The sequence below is a fragment of the Pygocentrus nattereri genome, chromosome 10 (genome assembly GCF_015220715.1).
Source record: "Pygocentrus nattereri isolate fPygNat1 chromosome 10, fPygNat1.pri, whole genome shotgun sequence".
Classification (NCBI taxonomy): domain Eukaryota; kingdom Metazoa; phylum Chordata; class Actinopteri; order Characiformes; family Serrasalmidae; genus Pygocentrus; species Pygocentrus nattereri.
In genome coordinates, this window is record NC_051220.1 from 40,219,397 (window position 1) to 40,240,582 (window position 21,186).

Consider the following 21,186-nt stretch of genomic DNA (forward strand, 5'->3'; position numbering starts at 1 on the left):
CTTTATAGTGTGTACCACTGATGAGGGTTGGTAACACCAGTGACGCCTATGGACAGATAGAAAAGTGGACATTTCTGTAGAATGACCTATATGCCAAAACTGCCACAGGAAAATAGGCATTTAATACTTATTCAAAAATAAAGCGAAGTAAAAATTCATTCTTTTAGTTTTATTTTATTTATTTATTTATTTTAAACTGCCTATTTGCTTGAATGAGGCACCAGACATCTTATCTTTTTATGTAACTACTGGCCCATATCCCATATATTGTTGTTGGGAGGGGGGCTTAGAACACACACACACACACACAGTGCATGCTGGGGACTGTAGTGCATCTCTGGGTGAATCAGGCTAATAAGAGCAGAAAATTAAAGTAATCTTGTAGGCCGAATAGGACTGTGTCACGGGCCTGGAAACGAAATGTCTTGGTTAATTAAGGCGTCTTATTAAATTTCCTACCTTATATAATGACATTTATTTGCTCTGTTTATAACCTGAGTGCAGTACAGAATGAACCTATAGATTTACAAGCCATCCTGGTTGATCAGCAACACTCGGGGAGGATTTTTGGCGGATTTCTGTTTAAACTCCTTTCCCTTCTGTGTGTTCGCCTTTCAGGGAGTTTGCTGGACTTTTTGAAAGATGGCGAAGGACGAGGCCTTAAATTGCCAAACCTAGTGGACATGGCAGCTCAGGTAAGAACATCTGAGTTGCGTTCGCAGAGCAGAAGCTGAGCTTTCAGTCATGCGAGCGAAAAGCCGCGGACGCTCAGAGGTGTCCGTTCTCTTTCAGGTTGCCGCAGGCATGGCTTACATCGAAAGGATGAACTACATCCACAGAGATCTGAGATCGGCGAACATCCTCGTGGGTGACAGCTTAGTATGCAAGATCGCAGACTTTGGACTGGCCAGGCTGATAGAAGACAATGAATATACAGCTCGACAAGGTGAGGGCTTGGTTCTTCAGACACGCTGGGTGATATTGATTGATTGATTTATTTATTTATTTGCTAAAATAAATAATTATTGCGACACATGATAAACAAAAGAGGAAGAATTAAGGCAGTAGGTCAGTGTTCTAGTTAACTTGGCATATCCTTGGTATTATCCTTTACGTTGAGATATTGCAATGCAGAAACGGGAGCATGTGCATTGTGGAGAATAGGCTTTCTGGTAATTATCTGATCTAATGCAGCTGCACTCTTTGAACTCCAGAGTCTGCAAATGACCAGCACCAGTCAACACCTCACTGAAGCACTTTCATGGCTAGGGCCAAGTATTGTAAGAAAAGTTTCGATACCAATACAGTTGTTCTGTTTTTTTCCATTGGGACTAATAAGACGTGTAAGAAAGAACGATTGTTTGTTAGAGATGCACTGATACCATTTTTCCTTCCAATGCCTGATCCTTTCATATGAGGCGATACAGAATATATGTACTGATACTAACTCCATCCATCCATCCATTATCTATGCCGCTTCTCCGTCAGGGTCGCGGGGGGGTGCTGGAGCCTATCCCAGCAGTCTTCGGGCGGAAGGCAGGATACACCCTGGACAGGTCGCCAGTCCATCGCAGGGCTGATACTAACTCTATCTAACCTAATTCACTTGGAAGTCCACATATTTATGGAAATACTTGTCAGCTACTGGCTGCTAAATTTCCTTCAGGGTCAATAAAGTGTCTGTCTGACTGTCTGTTTGTCTGTCTGTCTGACTGACTTGACTGTCTGAATGACTGACTGTCTGACTGTCTGACTGTCTGACTGTCTGACTGTCTGACTGACTGACTGACTGACTGACATCAGTCTGAACAGATCAGCTCCTAAACCGACCTGCATGCGCGAAACAACAATACTTCACAAGGCTTGTCCAGAGGTAAACAGTCATGACGACTAGAGAACGCCTGTCGCTTTCATCTTTGCCAGCATCACAGGAGCAATTCTGAAGTTCCAGTGGTTGACAGCTGGGCTCATCACCCATGTGTTCGAGTTCACTGTAAAAAGGCCGCGTTATTCGGCCACGGCCAGTCACATTGCTGCGGATCGGATACGGATCAGATTTCAGTACCATATATGAAAGCGCCTCAAATCAGAACTGAAAATATCATTCAGTGTGTTTCTCTGTTCACACCCACACACAGACACACATCTGCCACATGTGAGGAAAAAGGTCATATTTGTGCCGCTTTTACCTGCTGTGTAAACAAAGCCTAAGTTCTGTGTCACAAATCAAACACATTCAGCTTTCGTTGGATAGCCTTTTACTTTTTTACAGGACTGTATTTATCAGATGCTTATTTGTCTTCATTTACTGTATGAATTTAGTATTTGCTATTATAGAATTATTAACGAGAGCGATGTTTAACAATTTAAGTACATCAAAAATATCTTTTGTATTTCTAAACGTTTAAAGCAGAGCTGAACAGTATGGATAAGCCTGTGATGTTCACACATGAGCGCACTGCAGCTTCTCTGGCTCAACAAAAACCAGAGCCGAATGTTGTTTCACATCCAGGTTTCTTTCGTTCGTTTGATACGTGTGTCTTGTCCACTCAGTTTGTTATCACCATCGTTCACACTGTCCGTATTAGTGTTTTTTCTGGCTTGGCCATCGGTCAGCTGAGTGATACAGCTGACCGATGGAGGCGCACAGCAGGCGGGGCTAGTGTGGCGCACAGCATGTTTTTCACACCAAAAACTGCCGTTATTTATTCTGCCATGAGTGTTTTACTACAGCTTGTCCCACACAGTCGACGTGTTGTTAAGCTCTGAATTAAGGCGTCATGCGCGTGCCATAAATTGATTTGTGGTTTCAGTCATATGTATCTGTATCTCCATCACTGGTACTGATACTGTGTTTAAATGCAGGTATTAGCGCCTATACAGACAGTATCAGTACCAGAGCAACGTTATTATTTGTTAATAATAATTCCATGGTCTCCTCTTGTTGACATGAATCACTTCACCTAAATGAATCACCAAGCAGGCATAGCATTACGTTTCTATGCTCACTGTCCATCTTATCAGCTCCACTTACTGTATAGCTGCACTCTGTAGTTCTACAGTTACAGACTGTAGTCCATCTGTTTCTCTGATACTCTGTTACCCTGTTCTTCAGTGGTCAGGACCCCCATGGACCCTCACAGAGCAGGTACTGTTTGGGTGGTGGGTCATTCTCAGCACTGCCGTAACACTGACGTGGTGGTGGTGTGTTAGTGTGTGTAGCACTGGTCTGAGTGGATCAGACACAGCAGTGCTGCTGGAGTTTTTAAACGCTGTCCACTCACTGTCCACTCTATTAGACACTCCTACCTTGTCGGTCCACCTTGTAGATGTAGAGTCAGAGACGACAGCTCAGCTGCTGCTGCACAGTTTGTGTTGGTCATCCTCTAGTCCTTCATCAGTGGTCACAGGACGCTGCCCACAGGAAGCTGTTGGCTGGATATTTTCGGTTGTTGGACTAATCTTAGTCCAGCAGCGACACTGAGGTGTTTAAAAACTCCAGCAGCTCTGCTGTGTCTGATCCACTCAGACCAGCGCAACACACACTAACACACCACCACCACGCAAATAGTACCTGCTCTGTGAGGGTCCATGGGGGTCCTGACCACTGAAGAACAGGGTAACAAAGTATCAGAGAAACAGATGGACTACAGTCTGTAGGTTCTGTAGTGGAAATCACTGCATGGGCTCAGAAACACTTCTGAAAACCGCTGTCTGTTAACAGCTCATCACTGCGTCCTTAAATGTAAGTTAAAACTCTAAAACGCAATCCAGAAATGCTGCCACCTTCTCTGGGCCCGAGCTCATTTAAAATGGACTGAGGCGACGTGGAAAAGTGTCCTGTGGACCAGATGAATCAACATTTGAAATTCTTTTTTGGAAACCATGTGTCCTCCAGGCTAAAGACCACTCGGCTTGTTATCAGTGCACAGTTCAAAAGCCAGTATTCATGATGGTGTAGGGGGGCATAAATGCACAAGGGTGACATGCACATCTGTGAAGGCACCATTAATGGTGAACGATATATACAGGTTTTGTGTATAATGATATATTCATGTTGATCATTTGAGGGCTTTGATTCATTAAAAGACCCACAGGAACTCATCTGGACTATTTAAAGTTGACCAGGATGCTCTAAAAACCTGTGGAAGAAAGTTTGCACATTGAGACCTTCTGAGTTTTCCGAAGGCCAAAATCACATAGATTAACAAACAATGAATGGAAGGAAAGGGTTTGTGGGAGGGGTCTTTTTCCTGCATACCACTGACTACATATAGCCTCTGTTATGCTTCCATCCTAGTCCGATGTCTGTCTCGCTAATGTTTAAAGTGTTTCCTGATTCTCTCTGCTGCGTCCTGACCTGTTCACAGGCACTATAATCAGTGTCCGCAGACACGGGTGGATTATTGCTTCACTTTAATTGCCAGCAAGTCCCAAAAGACCTGAACTTACTGGTACATCATTTAAACGGCGAGTTTCTTTCCCTAAACCTTCTGCGCACACGATCCTAAAGCTGCGTTCTGTTTTAGGTGCAAAGTTCCCCATCAAGTGGACGGCACCAGAAGCTGCGCTCTACGGACGGTTTACCATTAAGTCGGATGTGTGGTCATTCGGAATACTGCTCACAGAACTGGTGACCAAAGGACGCGTGCCCTATCCAGGTAGGATATTTAATGTTACGCTGTGATTCGTGTGTAATAAAACTCAAAGCTAATGATTGTGATTCTAAAGGGGATTCTTATGATATTTTAAGAAGACTTTTTTCCTTTAAAAACAGATATAGGCCTGTTTTTATTGCTCCCTGTAGAGTGTCAGCACCATCTTAACGTCTTTCTCTGGGTTTTTGCCTCCCTTTTAGGGATGAACAACAGGGAGGTGCTTGAGCAGGTGGAGCGTGGCTACAGGATGCCATGCCCCCAGGACTGCCCCATCTCCCTGCATGAGCTCATGCTGCAGTGCTGGAAGAGAGACCCTGAGGAGCGGCCCACCTTTGAGTACCTGCAGGCGTTCCTGGAGGACTACTTCACTGCCACTGAGCCACAGTACCAACCGGGAGACAACCTCTAAACGGCGAGAGCCCCCAGGACAGCAGGAGGACGGATCTGCCACAACAGACTAAGACTGCCCTACACAAGGACGTTGCCACTGATACGATGCACGTACGATGACAAAGCTTCCAGATTTCTTGCCATCTCGATCCAGTATTTCGACACATTACATCTTCCACCGAACGGACACGTCACATTACATGTATCAGTAAAGCCAAATAGTGTTTTCGGGGGCCCCAGTGGTCTTCGGTGGGCTGTGTTGTACGTGACAAAGAATCATGAGTAAGGATGAAACGGCCTGTTTGTATGTAGTGTAAATATGATCGACGTGTTTACTGACCCCCGTTTTAGGCTTTATTACTTTTTATAATGCTGGTTTTGGTTTTTGTTTTCCGTTCTTCTCCAGAAGAAAGGCGTTAGCTCAGAGAAAAAAGCATGACTCGAGGCCAGAACGAAACCTGTTTTAACAATTGTAATGATTCTGGAAATCATTTCTATTTAACTTCGGTATTCCGGACGAATATTGATCAGCCTCTTTTAAAAACTACTGGGACTGTGTCAGTTATGTACTCCAGTAACTACATTCCCTCTTTCTTTATGTTAAGAACTGCAGCGCGTAGATAGAGCTTTCCTAACGCTGAGCATCACGCCCCTCCGCCGAGGGGAGGCGATGCGTCCACTGGCTTCGGTGACTCTGCTGGGCCTTATTATTTGCTCCTGCTTTTAGCAAAAGCTCAGTGTCTCCATTTTGTTTTTCTTGCTACTTAAAAATGAGTGCATTTTCTATTTAGTCACTTTGGATTAATGATAGAATTAATTATGCATCGATATAGTAATCAGGCTGTGTGGGCATTATGCTTGACTATACCTGCATCTCTCTCTCTCTCTAGCAAAGAATAAAATAAATGGCTAACATCATTACTGTTGTAAGAGGTATAAAACAAAAAGGAAAAAAAAAAGCAAACATTTAAATGCATTGTAACATGCGTTATGAAATAACTAAGTAAAGGAGGAAAAAGGTTTAAAAAACGTCACTTAACATTAACTCCACTGAGCTTGTCTGCTTTGTTTCTGGCCCTTATTTCTGCCCCCCCCCTCTACATCCAGACTTCATTTCTGGGTCCATCCTCGTTCTCTGGACCGCATTTACTCGCGATCGTGGTCTGAACTAAAACTCTCTCTCCATCGGGCAGAACTAGCAGGGCAGAGTAGCTCATTCTCACTTTGTGTTCCTTGGGCGATCTTCACTCTGAGCGTGGGTCGTTCCAGTGAAGGTCTTAGACGGAATAGCGTGCACCGTAGTAGACAGTTTGAATCCGGGCTGTGAGCTCGGCCCTGTGCAGCATCTGTGTGCTCCCAGTCCAACCTCATGACTTTCACATGTTTATTTTTGTATCATCTCTTTGGATTAATTCATCGATATCGTGTTTTATTTAATTGTTTTCTTTCATTTAAGCACAAACATTTGTAGAATAAAGACTCATACCCAAGCCCATTTCTTTTGGATTTCATGCTTCTCCTCGAAGAAGAAGAACGAGCTACTTTTGCGACATGACCGGAATTCCCTTTCCGCATAATTAAACGGTTGAGACGTAAGCAGAGTCATCCAGAGCGGTTCGGTGTGAAACGCTCCGTTCTAGAGAAACTTACAGAGTCAGGACTGTTCACAGTGGTGGTGATGGGAACCAGACGGCCACGTCTAAAAGCTCCCTCACAGAAAGGGATGTCCGAGACGTTGTGTTGCGATAGCTTTGAGGAACGGTTTTGGCCTAAAACCTGTTTTTAAACCCATTCTTGTTGGTGAATCATGACCAAACGGTGCTCATATTTTATAGTATGCTACCATCATCATTACATATAAACACCTAGACCTCACAACTCCTGGTCACCATTTGAGACAAACCACTCCCAATGAGCTTATTTATGAGCTTATCTCAACGATTGAATTTTGCAGAATTGTAGAGTTTATTAAGTCAGTGGAGCCCCTTTTAATGCTTGGTTCAATTTTAAGACAGATCAATACATCATGCCCTCAAACCCGGTAACCAGTTTTAATCAATGGCGCATTTAAGACCACACATCAGTGATATCATTTCTAGTGGGATGCCCTCGGGCTTGCTTCAGTATTCGGAAGCACAGATCCATATTTTCACCGAAACATCAATTATTTCAGTCTGGTTTTTCCATGGAAGGGTTTTTTCCAGTAATGCTGCTCCTGGCCAGCAGAGGGCCGCTACATTCGGGACATGTTCTGCTCGAGTCAGCTCATTGGCTCCCTGGTTATAAATAGGTAGATCAGTTCTGTGAAATCCCAGATGAAATGTATCCTCTGAGATTTGACTAAAGAGCGAGGAGTGGTACCATAGCCTTTAAATAGGATCTGAGAGATCTTGTACTGAAGTTAATCGGTGCTGTGAAGAGGCCTGTGTGAGCGCAATCAGAAAACTGTGTTTCATTTCATCAGCAAAATGTAAGGAGTGATGATCCAAGACTAACGATCCAATCCATGTCAACACACGATCTGCTCTTCTTTTGCGGCCTGGCTGTCCGGTCACGCCCCCCGCAGCCTAAAAAGGCCAGGCAGAGTGCAGCTGGTGAAGGGAGCACTGGCTAAGAATAACCTGGGGCTGCTGTGGGTAAGGTTACCGTCAGGCCTCCCATGCATCTCTTCTTGCCCTATACCCATGTGAGGCTTCAATAACATCGGGGAAATTACCTCCCCCCGTCTAAGCCTGCAGCCTCAGTCCTCAGCCTAGGTCCCCTCCACCACCTTCCCTCACTGCCCTGCACCATGAACACCAGCCTGGCACTCTGAAAAATCCGTTTTCTCCCACATGACTTAGAGGTTTCACCTGTGGATTATACGGGGGACAAACAGGATGAACACCATGCACTGAGAGGGCCAGGAACATCACCTGGGTGGAACCGATAGGACTACACAGGCAGGATATCACCCACATGACTAAATCCCACTGAAGGTACTGCAAGTTTTGTATCCATAGCCTCCAGAATTTGCTTGACGGATAACGCCTGCTGTACAGCGCCGGTTTCTCAGGCACGGATTGAGCCTGCCGTGTTCCACCTTTGAAAATCTTAGTCTATGTTTGAGCTTAATCTGAGGCTGGGGAACTGGCCCATGAGCAGAGGCTTAAACTAGACACTAGATTCAGTGTCCAAAACACTTTGAGAAAACGACTGCATTCATCCATTCATATCACTTTAACACTCGTTACAGTTACAAAGGCCTGTGAATGAACTTTAAGTGACTAATTCCAGGCTGACAAAAAGCTTTGGGGTGTGTTTGTGAGGTATGAAAGAGACCCATTTTCAATCCTGTGCTCTCTCAAAACTTTCTTGAGGGTTGCGCCGTGTCCACAGAGGGATGACAGTAATGGACCGGCATTGGGAGTCAAGCAGAGCGCTGGATCAGGTTACCGCTTAGACCATATTTTTAATGTGAAGTCAGGGTCTGTTTTCTCGAATAATTCTTGTTCCATGCCAAAAGACACAGGAAGAAAGTCACACAGGACATTAACTTAGATGCTGTGCAGCTTAACAAGCCTCTGCGAATACAGTGCAGATGTGAAACTCTTTGGCCTACACCGGTAATCAGCACCTGTAGTGTTGGGTTATTTCAAGGTGCTTTAAATAAGAACCACCTACCAGTCAAGCTGCTTGTTTTAATGTGGTAGAATGAGGCTTCTAGAGGTTTAATGCGCTGGACAAAATAACAGAAACACCTAATAATACATGTGAGAATGGAAGAACCTAATACGGAGAAGGTCCTCGCTTTGCCTTCGGAGCAGTTTCAGTCTTTCCTGGAATTGTGTCATGCAGTTCTGTGCTCATTTTTGAGGCCGTAGGCTTTGTGGTGGTGAGCAGCTGGTGTTAAGTGTCTGTCTGTCCTTGTCAATCAGCTGTTCCACTGTGCTAATGCAGTTTGACCATGTTGTCAAGCCTTCTCAGACTATTTTTGTGAAGCATCCGCAGCTCGGACAACTGTTTGCTTTGAAAACTCTGCTAATTGGCGTTCGGCCTAATGTGACCGACCTGCAGAGCTCTCTCTCTAATTGGGATTAAGTTGCTTCAAAGTTAAAGCCTTTTTCACGCCGGGTAGCTTCACCCACCCACTGTAGGGGGTAGCAGGAGTAAATTTGACCACTTTTCTTTGACAGTTTTTATTACAGGGAGCATTATGGGTAAGACTCGCAGTGACTCCTAATTACTGCGTCGTTATTTATGTTTAGATTTTCAAACCAAGCTGGCAAGAGGGGAATAAAGCCTGAGAGGCCAGCCCAGTGTAGATGTTGCAAGCAATCTCTTTGAAAGCAGATGATAATTATGACAAATGAAAATGCTTATATCTCCTTATGGAGTGAGCAATGTAATGGCATATATATAAATATATATATATATATATTTCATAGCCATAGATTGACAAATTTGAATAACAGTAATTTGTGCTCCACGCTCTAATGCAGGGGAGGAATTGAGGGCCGGAGTCCGGCTCAGTTTGCTGATTTCTCTGCTCTGAGACAGCAATCACACCTGGTTATTGGGATGTGTGTTTCATTTTTGAGTATCTGTCAGTTTATGAACGGGTATCCGGTTAACTGCAGAGAAGGGAAAGAAAACAACACGATTAAAAAAGGATTTAGGCAAAATTCACGTAGAGTTAGGCCACATTCACATTACCAGGCTGAAGTGGCACAAATCCGATTTTTTTTGCCCTAATGTGACTCAGATCTGGTGTTTTCAGAGCAGTGTGGACGCAAATCTGATCTTTTTTCAAATCCGACTTGAGCCACTTTCATATGTGGTCCTAGATCGGACACGTATCTGATTTGTGGCCATGGGACCTTAATGTGACGCTCAGATCAGGATTAATGTGCTGTTTTTCCACTGCGCTGCGCCATCATTCAGCGTTACCATGGCAACAGCACCGAACAGAAATTGTAGAGAGGTAAACTACCGCTTCCGGTTTATTCAAACGCTAGAGGGCGCACCTGAGTGACTCTAGGAGTTTAAAATGGCACCTCGTGTAAGTTCATGACATCAGTGAGCGCGAACAGCCAATGAGCTGCTTTGCTCACCAATCAATCATCCCGCTCTGGCAGTAAAGCCCGCCTCCTGCAGCCCAAAACCCATTAGCTGTAGAAAAAAGTAAAATGCAGGTGAGTTTTCTTAGTTTTTTTAGTGAAATCCATGCTTCTACTTTCTAAAATGAAAGGAAAGTTCTGGGCGAGTGAGCTCCATTCACTCCCATTCGTTGAGGACTCACTCGCGAGCGCCCTCTGCAGTTCAGCAGGCCTGATTTTGATATAAGAGGGGAAATAGGAAGAGGGCAGACTCCTCATAATTCAGCTCTGGGTAAAGCCTGTAAACGGTGGAAAAGCAGCTCGTCTCACCTTTTTCTCCTCCGTCTGGCTCTAATAATGAAGCTGAGAGCTGATCAGAGTTAATGATCTTCTCAGGGAAGCACGTTCTGCTCGTTAGTTTGTGCTGATGATGCGGTGATTCAGTCACGTGACGTCACTGAGTAGGAGGAGCTCATGAGGGTCATTTCAGGCCGGTTCATCATATTAATGATCGATTTGAGTGACTCAGCTAAACGAGTGTGAACCGTCGTGTCAGAGAGACCGGATTTGGGCAATGAGGCTTGTAATGTGAACATAACGTTAAAAGCCTTTTTAGGTGACAGCACGGGGTTGCACAAAACTCAGCATCATGCAGAGAAACACGTTTTAAAGCCTGTTTTATTGTTCAAAAGCAGCGGAGGGAAAGTGATCGGAGAGCTAATGGGCTAAAATGACAGCTAACCAGTGACACTGGGTGCTGATGGAGACTCATCATCTTTCTCATATTCGGTGGACGATGTTCCAACATGTTCCTACAAGAAGTTCCAGCAAAATATCTGAACTGTTCCCTGCCTACATCTGTCTGGCGGTAAAATTAGCGCTGAAAGTTGGCTCTGTTTTCATGTCCTTGGAAACTCATGTTGAGGCCCTCGGGTTTTGGAGCACTAAAAGAATAACAAACTTACAAATATGAGCAAATCTTTCACGTTTCACAGTTCTCTTATACAGTCACCTTTTCAAAGATAAAAGGTTTTCTTACTATATAGTGACCACAGTTGACGGGAGTAAGTGGCATCATTCAATAAACGGTGCAGAAGCAATCATATGGAATAAATAATACATATCATGACTGAAATGTTCCCCATATTCTCCTTTTTAAATTAAGGATGGTGTATTATTTCAAATATTGACATTTCACTGAGTTATTAGTCTGTTTATTTTCTGTTTTCCTGTAATGAAACAACAAATCAACTGCTGAGATAAGGCAGAAATAGGCCTGTAGGCCTGGGTTCCAGGAGGAGTTCCCCACCCTGATCTAATGGTACATCTTGAATTAAGATTAAGATTAAGAGACCTTTATTAGTCCCACTACGGGGAAGTTTCACCTCCGCTTTTAACCCATCCGTGAAGTGAAATGCCACATACACACTAGTGAGCAAACACATGCACTAGGGGGCAGTGAGCACACTTGCCCGGAGCGATGGGCAGCCCAATCCGCAGCGCCCGGGGAGCAGTTGGGGGTTAGGTGTCTTGCTCAAGGACACCTCAGTCATGTGCTGTCGGCTCTGGGGATCGAACTGGAGACCTTCCGGTCACAGGACTGGTTCCCTAACCTCCAGCCCACGACTGCCCCAATTATTACAAGTTTGAGCCTTTACATCTCAAATATCAGCGGATGCTGCTGTGTGTACTGTTACGGTGGAGATATCCGAGAATATCCGAGTACTTTTAATATTAAACGTTATTAACTTTATCATTTTTTTCACGATAAACATAAAATGCTATTTATTCATGTTTTGTGAGTAGTGTAGTGGTCAGGCTCCAAAGATTTTTCCTGGTGGTTGTGATTCAGAGTGTTTCTCTACGCTGATGTTTGATTGAACCTTGAGTTGTTGATATAAAAAGACTATGATGAAACCCACCGAACTACAACGTGTTCTAACACTCGCTCTAGCTAAAAGTAATATCAAAATCCTTGTACCTTGACGTTGACCATCAAAAGGCTTGGAATCACTTGCCATTTAATATTTTTCTGTTATTTTATGTTTGATAAAAAGGCATACAATGCAGATTTGAACAAAAACTATTCACTAAAAGATTTTTTCTTTGATTTAATTTCAAGAGCAAACAACTGAAGAAATGGTGTAATTATTGATTTACATTGAGTAATCTGCCTCAAACATGATTGCATGAAACATGACCTTGGAAATGTGATCAAATCTGGACATTAACTTAATTCTTGATGCTATACAGTCATTTTCTCCGTCGGAAACTGGATTCTTTGTTTTCTTCTACAGCTCTGTTCATCATTTTGTCCAGCTTCCTAGGGGCGCACTGCTTGCTAGAAAGCTGTGAAGGACTAACACATTTGAATCCTTCTAAATATTGGAAACATTGATTCCAAACTCATTTTAAACAGCCATCTGCTTGGAATAAAGACTTTTTACATTAACCTGCAGCCACCATTTCACCATATGGTGACTACAGTCAACTCCAGAAATATTGGTACCCTTCAATATACTGTGCAAAAACAATCATTCAAAGTAAACAATACACATAAGGACAGAGATGTTGAGAAATTGGCTACCATTTATTTAATAGAAATCCTTCCTATCCTTAAGAATAGTAAATTCTTTTGAAACTATATTGATATACTATATCTACAAAAATATACTATATCTATAAAAATATATTCATATGTATATATATATATACTGATCCCTAACCAAAGAAATTTGAACTCTTAGAAATCCACCATCAACAGACGTTTTTTGGAAGAGTTCCACAAAAGAAGCCTTTTCTGAGAGTAGGCCACATAATGCAGCACCTGAACAGCAGCAAAATGACATTAGACCACAAAGGGAATGGGACCTAGTCAGATGAGACAATGATGAAACTTTTTGGGTATGAACCCATCCTCATGTTTGACTGCATACAATGAACAGCACCTGACATAAGCCAAACTCGGTGGTGGATCACTGACGTGTTGCTGTTAGTGGTTCAAGGGCTCTGCCTGTAATAGGAGGCTGAAACTTGGTCATCGCTGGACTTCTCAGCAAGATAATGACCCCAAACACACTTCAAAATCCACACAAAAACGGTTTCAGCAACTCAAAATCAGAGTGGCCCTCTCAGTGTCCAGTTTTGAACCCATTTGAACACCTGTGGTGTGTATTCAAGAGGTCAGTCCACAAGCGAAGAAGCAAAAATAACATGGAACTGGAAATGTTCTGCATGGAGAAGTGGTCCAAGAACCCTCAACAAGTGTTCTTGATCATACACGTTGATTAGTAGATTTTCATGAGGGGTGCTAATACTTTTGGGCTGTACATATTGACTTAAATGTTTCAAAATAAATGCCCAGTAGCTGAGAGTAAATACTGTGTTCCACCACTTCAACCATCCTGTAGGTGCAGGAAGAGCGTCCACCCTGAAGCCACGATGGACCTCCAGAACGAAGACGCTGTGCAGTCGAGCTCTCCTAAAGTCGTAAGCCATGGTTTCATGAGAGTCTTAAACCGTCCTGCACAATGGCTGATCATCATCGCTCTCCTGGCCTCATGGTCAGCAGCCGGCGTTTTTATGTTCGACTTTGTGAGCGACACCCAGCTGACCAGTAAGTGCCTTAATAACAAAAGCACATTCATCCTGCATCCGGGTCATTCTGCAGAAATGCGTCCCTAGCGTTTACAGATATATTACACTTGAAAAATGTCTTAGGGTTACAATTGATTTACATTTTCAAATAAAACAATAAGTCATTTCAACAATTATAGCTTCTTGAGCCTTAATTTATCAATATCATTTTTAAAATCAGTTATATAGAATTCACAGCACCACAGAAGAGCTCATCCTCACGGTCCTGTGTGAAGGCTGAGGCCATATTTTAAGAAAAACACGTTTTTCTGCAGTTTTAACTGCAATAATCTATAAACGACTATGAAATATGTGCTTTAAATGACAAGGAAAACAAAAGCCAAATAAATATTATGAAATATGTAATGAAAGTCCCCCAGGAGTCGTGTCACTGGTGTTACCGCGTAACAAAAAAATCTCTTATTCTGAAATAAAAGTCACACCGATGACGTCACTCGACCTCCGTTGACCTGTTTTCTGAGGATCTATGAAGAGAAGCTCATGGTGAGTCCACTGCGTCTCTCAGCTCTCAGAGATTCTCTCACTCAGCTCATGATCTCATATGAAGCTTTTAGCGGACGCCACTGGTGCGACCGACTTTATTCTGAGCTAATTGTGGAAAAATAGGATACAAATGGATTAAATTCCATATTTTAGTAGATTTTTCCCTGATTGACAGCGTGTGGTTTGATGTTCTGTCGCCGCCATTTAGTAAAACCCTTTAATTAAAACCGTCTCTGGTGTTTCGTTTATTACGTGTCACACCGATGACGATCGGTTACACCAGTGACACCTATGGGCAGATAAAAGAAGTGAAGGTTTCTCTAGAATGACCCAGATATCGTTGAATTGTTGGAGTATAACCATTATATAAATAAATATATTTTTGTCTGTTTTTGCTATAGATCTTCAAGATATAGGTTCTGATCCAATGACAGCGGTCAATAAAGCTGTTGAGGGCATTGCAGACAGAATGAGCCACATGAATGACATGTTTAGCGATGCTCAAGGTAAATGCTGTCTACTCTTTCGGTTATAAAGCATGAGGAATAATTCAGATGACCTGTGTGCTCCAGGGATGTGATGATTACTCTATTAAACTTGATTATTTGAATACAGAAAGCATTGATTAAAAGGCAGTGAATTAGCCTTTATTAGTAATCAAGCTCCGTATTAATGAGGCACATTGTAAAGTGCACTCCCACGCGGTGAGAAACAGAGCCTGCTGGACACTTTAAGGAAGTTAAATAGGCTTTTTAAAGGCTTTTTAAAGGCTTACTTGTTCATCTCTTCTCATAACGGTAGTTTGCATTCATTGAAAGTCTTGGACGACTTCATGGTTTCTTATTGCGCAGACAGTAAATTACCCGATTACTAATATAATCAGTAGTGACAGGCCTAAACCGCTAAAGCTTCGCAGAGATGTGAATGAAACAATGCTGAATCCATCTCCTCTTTCTTTTCCTGCATTGTGGGGGTCATAGAGTACGTCCCTAACGTGATCTCTGATCCGATGGGCGCTGTTGTCCAGTGGGCTGACACATCTGTGACATTTCTATCAGGAATACTTGGTTCTGGTATGAATTGTGACTTCACTGATTTAGGTTTAGTCCAGCATTATATCATAATCCTCAGTTACGGGTGTAATGACTTCAGTACAGTACAGAGAAATCTGGAAAATGGATGTTTAAATGATGCATGGAAATATAAAACTGTAGGGCTGATATGCTACTGGCTTTCTTTCATCAAAATCACTGTCAACAAGACATTGGCTGCACCCAAATCAGAGTAAAGTGGGTACGGAGGGGTGGGGCTTATATTAAAGGCACACCCACATTGAAAAGTCTGGCCCTTTTTTTTAAAGAAGGGCTTATAAATGGAAGGAGTTGTCATTTTGGGGGGTTCGTTCTTGTTAGAGCGACACAGGAATTGAAAAAGTTCTGTTGGGGAGTTTTAAGGTAACGCTTTATTTAGAGTGGTCCTTTGTAGATGATTAATAAACTCTTAACAGTTTATTAGTAACGCATTAATAACATATCAGTGAAGTAGCAGTAGTGAAGTAAATATCTTGTTCTATTGATACATTACTTACATTACGTAGACGTGTTGTTGTTAATATGTTATTAAAGCATTAAACAAAAACTAACCTTACCAACCCAAAGCCTAACCATAAGCCTGGCCCTAATCCTAACCCTAACCTTAACCTCAACCCAAAACCTAATGCTGACCCTCCTCTTGGCCCTAATCCTAATCCTAACCTTAACCGCAGCACCAAATCTAATCCTAACACTCACGCTGGCCCTAATCCTAACCCTAACCTTAACCTCTACCCAAAACCTAATGCTGACCCTCCTCTTGGCCCTAAATCTTAACCTTAACCGCAGCACCAAATCTAATCCTAACACTCACGCTGGCCCTAATCCTAACCCATAACCTTAACCTCTACCCTAATCCTAAATCTTAACACTCACCCTGGCCCTAATCCTAACCCTAACCTTAACCTCTACCCAAAACCTAATCCTAACACTCACCCTGGCCCTAATCCTAATCCTAACCTTAACCTCAGCACCAAACCTAATCCTAACCCTCCCCCTGGCCCTAATCCTAACCCTAACCTTAACCTCTACCCTAATCCTAATCCTAACCCTCCCCCTGGCCCTAATCCTAACCCTAACCTTAACCTCTACCCTAATCCTAATCTTAACACTCACCCTGGCCCTAGTCCTAACCCTAACCTTAACCTCTACCCTAATCCTAATCCTAACCCTCATAGGTTCTTGACATGTTATCGAGAGTCTATTGAGTGTTTGTTTCGTCTATAAAGGAGCCTCAAAATAAAGTGTCACCAACTTAAACTCCAATCTGTGTAGTTTATAGTTAGAGCTCTGCAGAATCAACACATTTTTAATGCATGAAAAACACGACAATAAAAAATCATATTAAACTTGAAAATATGTGCTGCCCCTACAATCACGTTTATTCTTTCCATGTGCGGACTGTTCTGGCTTTTCACTGAATGGGAATGAAGGAGTCACTGACGTCTTTAAGCTCGGTACTGGTGCACTAGACGAAGTGAACGACTGGGTTCGGGCCCCAGTTGGCCGTCTGTTCCACATGTTTGAAGGTAAGTTCGTAAATACGGGATGATTCTGTACAGTGCAAACATGTGCCGAATAAGAAGAAATGAAAAGATAACTGTGACTGTTATGCAGCTGTGCAGAATATGGCATGTTTGGCTTACACCCTGACAAAAAACAGTAACGTGACAGTTTGGTGAAAATTACTACTCGTCTTGAAATAAAGCTCAATTTGTCAATCAACCAAATGTCAGTTTCTGTTGCTGCCCACTCTTAACTAAAAGGGCTCTATATCATTATGACCATATCAACCTCCATGGACCCTCACAGAGCAGGTACTATCTGGGTGGTGGGTCATTCTCAGCACTGCAGTGACACTGATGTGGTGGTGGTGTGTTAGTGTGTGTTGTGCTGGTACGAGTGGATCAGACACAGCAGTGCTGCTAGAGTTTTCAAACACTGTGTCCACTCACTGTCCACTCTATTAGACACTCCTACCTTGTCGGTCCACCTTGTAGATGTAAAGTCAGAGACGACAGCTCATCTGCTGCTGCACAGTTTGTGTTGGTCGTCCTCTAGTCCTTCATCAGTGGTCACAGGACGCTGCCCACAGGACGTTGCCCACAGGACGCTGTTGGCTGGATATTTTTGGTTGTTGGACTGTTCTCAGTCCAGCAGCGACACTGAGGTGTTTAAAAACTCCAGCAGCGCTGCTGTGTCTGATCCACTCAGACCAGCGCAACACACACTAACACACCACCACCACTTCAGTATTACTGCATTGCTGAGAATGATCCACCACCCAAATAGTACCTGCTCTGTGAGGGTCCATGGGGGTCCTGACCACTGAAGAACAGGGTAACAGAGTATCAGAGAAACAGATGGACTGCAGTCTGTAACTGTAGAACTACAAAGACCAGCTCTACAGTAAGTGGAGCTGATAAGATGGACAGTGAGCGTAGAAACGAGGAGGCGGTCAGAATGTTCTGCCTGACCGGTGCATAATACTAAAAAGGATTCTTTGACTTGTAACCATAATGGAACGATTTTTGGTGCTACATAGTACGTAGTAGAACCATCTACAGCATGTTCTCCGTCAATCTGAAGAACACTTACACGATGCAAAGAACCCTTTAATCATGCAATGGGGTCTCTGTGTGGTCATGGTTCTATATAGGCCTTAAAGAACCACCTTTTTAAAGCGTGTACGCTACGCTGTTATCTATAAAAATGAACAAAGGTGTAGACAGATGTGAGGCTGCTGCTCCTGTTTTATCTTTCTGATATGTTTGTACTAATGTTAGTGTGTCAGTGTCAGAAGCTGATCTACTGATCTGTTTGTATTAACTGTCTAAAATGTACTTTGTATCCTCTCCATTTAGACACGCTGAATGTAGTGATTGTCCAACCTCTGGAAATTGTCGGTGAAGGAGCTACATTTATTTCAGATGTAGCAGTGGCCATCTCAAACTCTGTCTTAGGCCTGTTCAAGGGCATTGGAGGCAAGTCCAAATAGTTTTGACACATGTTATCATGTTTAAAATGTAGTTTAAGTCCCCAGGAACCCAAATCATGTTTTCTTTTTAAGTAAGTCAGTCTTTTAAATTTACATATACGTGTACAAACTACAGCCCCATTTCCAAAAAAGTTGGAACGCTGTGAAAAACGTAAATCAAAACAAAATGCAATGGCATGCAAATCATTTCAACTCTACAGTTCATTTGAAATAGAACAAAGACGACATATCAGATGCTGAAACTGAGAAATTTTATTGTTTTAAAAAAATATTTGTCCATTTTGAATTTGATGCCAACAACACGTTCTAAAAAAGTTGGGACGGGGCAACAAAAGGCTGGTGAAGTTGTATAATGCTAAAAAAAAGCACCTGGTGGTTGATTGGCAACAGGTCAGTAACATGATTGGGTATGAAGAGCATCTCAGAGTCTTTCAGAAGTAAAGATGAGGAGGGGTTCACCCCTCTGTGAAAGACTGAGTGGGCAAATAGTGCAGCAATCCAAGAAAAACGTTTCTCAACATGAAATAGTGAAGAACTTTTGCTTTTCATCGTCTACGGTACAGAATATCATTAAAAGACTCAGAGAATCTGGAAAATCTCTGTATGTAAGGGATGAGGCCAAAAACCAGTATCTGCTGGTCGTGATCTTTGGGCCCTCAGGCTGTGCTGCATTAAAATAGATATGGTTCTGTAGTGGAAATCACTGCATGGGCTCAGAAACACTTCTAAAAGACCACTGTCTGTGAAAACAGCTCATCACTGCATCCACAAATGCAAGTTAAATAAAATTAAAATGCAAAGAAGAAGCCAAATATAAACAGGACCCAGAAATGCTGCCACCTTCTCTGGGCCCAAGCTCATTTAAAATGGGCTGAGGGGAAGTGGAAAAGTGTCCTTTGGTCTGACGAATCAACATCTGAAATTCTTTTTGGAAATCATGGACACTGTGTCCTAAAGACCACCCAGCTTGTTATCAGTGCACAGTTCGAAAGCCAGTATTCATGACTGTATAGGGGGGCATTAGTGCACATATGTGAAGGCACCGTTAATGCTGAGCGATATAAGCGTGTTTTCAGGGAAAGCCTTGATTATTTCAGCAAGACAATGTGAAACCACATTCTACATGTATTACAACAGCATTGCTCCGTATTAAAAGAGTCCAGATGCTAAAACTCCTAGACTGCAGTCCAGACCTGTCCCCACTGAAAACATTTTGCACCTAATGAAATGAAAAACATGGCAAATGAGCCCCTGAACAGTTGAGCAGCTAAAAGCCTGTATCAAACAAGAACAGGAAAGCATTTCACTTTCAAAGCTACAGCAGCGTTTCCTCCGTTCCCAAACCTTTTTGGATTGTGTTGTTGGCATCAAATTCAAACTGGGAATTTATCCAAAAAAAAACAGTAAGATTTCTCAGTGTGAACATTTGATATATTGTCTTTGTAGCACTTTGCTTTAAAAATATGGTTTACATGATTTGCACATCATTGCATGTTGTTTTTATTTACATTCTGCACAGCGTCCTAGCTTTTTTGAAAACGGGGTTCTATGTCCTGTGAATGGTTTCCAAATATCCACTAAAATCTCATGCAGAATTTTGCCCTTTCTATGTAAACCAGACAGCTCTAATATTGTCACATGTATATAAGCAGTACCCTCACCAATCACAAGGCTGATGTGGTGTGATGTGGGTGGTAGTTTTAGTGAGTGGACACAGGTGGGGTCCACACCACCTCCTGAGCCTGTTTCGCTCATTTCTCCCCACTTTGGTCATGTTGTAGTGTTTAGGTAAGGTGACTAAGGGCTGTTAATCAAAGGTGCTCCACAAAATATTAGAACAGTGATAGCTCTCAGATTGGTCTCATATTCAATGCATTGTTTATTATACTTTGCGTTACCATGGCAACAGCGCCGAACAGACGTTAAAGCCTGTAAACGGTGGAAAAGCAGCTCGTCTCACCTTTTCCTCCTCCGTCTGGCTCTAATAATGAAGCTGAGAGCTGATCAGAGTTAATGATCTTCTCAGCGAAGCTCGTTCTGCTCGTTAGTTGGTGCTGATGATGCAGTGATTCAGTCACGTGACGTTACTGAGTAGGAGGAGCTCATGAGGCTCATTTTGGGACCCGAGTTTATCACAATAATGACAGATTTGAATCACTCGCCTAAACGAGCGAGAACCGTCAGGTCAGAGAATCGACTTGAGCAAAAAATCGTTTTCGAGAAATTTGAGTTGACAACATCATATCATACAGCGTGAGTGAGCAGCCCTGTTACAGAACTGACTCGTACTCATTCATTATCTCCTGACCATATATCTTCCAGCACTTTTCTACTGATACCTGATGTCAGATCAGAGCCATCTCTAGTCATTTCTAGGCTTGAATTGGTTCTGTAGTGAAAGACACTGGTGCTCAACCAAACTTATATTTCTCAGCTTGGATTCCTGCGACGAGCACTAGTCCCGTGGACTTAGCCAACAATGTTCTGGAAGGAGCAGGAAACCTCAAAAGCACCGTCTTTACAACTGTATCCAACCTATTTGCTGGCGATGAAGGTATGAATTGATAATGAAAAGTGTTTGTAGATTTCAAAATGACAAATCGCAATGAATTAACATTGTAATTCCCGTTTCCCAGGTGGCATTCCTGACATTAACTTTGATCCCATGAAAGTTGTCACAGACACTGTTGAGGAGTTTGCTGACAGAAGAGACATGTTCTTGGCGTATCTCTCTAACATCCTGATGGAAGATAAAGGTACGTCACTGGCTAATGAGCATGGCAGATTTGCTGTATGGGCAAATTTTCCACTGCACAATTAGAAATAAGGTT

General features: G+C 42.8%; 2 protein-coding genes across 4 annotated transcripts in view; both read left to right on the plus strand.

Annotated features, from left to right (window-relative positions):
- fyna (FYN proto-oncogene, Src family tyrosine kinase a) overlaps positions 1-6,090 on the plus strand; it is a 31,871-nt gene extending 25,781 nt beyond the window's left edge. For all 3 annotated transcript variants that reach the window (XM_017724059.2, XM_017724058.2, XM_037541922.1), the window contains 4 exons: positions 619-695; positions 793-946; positions 4,530-4,661; positions 4,859-6,090. In XM_017724059.2, the coding sequence (XP_017579548.1) occupies positions 619-695; positions 793-946; positions 4,530-4,661; positions 4,859-5,067 (572 nt within the window). In that variant the 3' untranslated portion in view covers positions 5,068-6,090. The remainder of the gene's footprint in view (positions 1-618; positions 696-792; positions 947-4,529; positions 4,662-4,858) is intronic.
- Positions 6,091-7,726: 1,636 nt separating this feature from the next.
- Positions 7,727-21,186, plus strand: part of si:ch211-266g18.10 (titin) — a 53,986-nt gene continuing 40,526 nt past the window's right edge. The window contains exons 1-8 of the mRNA XM_037542247.1: positions 7,727-8,026; positions 13,537-13,742; positions 14,668-14,772; positions 15,247-15,339; positions 16,791-16,886; positions 18,222-18,341; positions 20,790-20,909; positions 20,992-21,111. Coding sequence (XP_037398144.1) covers positions 13,568-13,742; positions 14,668-14,772; positions 15,247-15,339; positions 16,791-16,886; positions 18,222-18,341; positions 20,790-20,909; positions 20,992-21,111 — 829 coding nt within the window. The 5' untranslated portion in view covers positions 7,727-8,026; positions 13,537-13,567. The remainder of the gene's footprint in view (positions 8,027-13,536; positions 13,743-14,667; positions 14,773-15,246; positions 15,340-16,790; positions 16,887-18,221; positions 18,342-20,789; positions 20,910-20,991; positions 21,112-21,186) is intronic.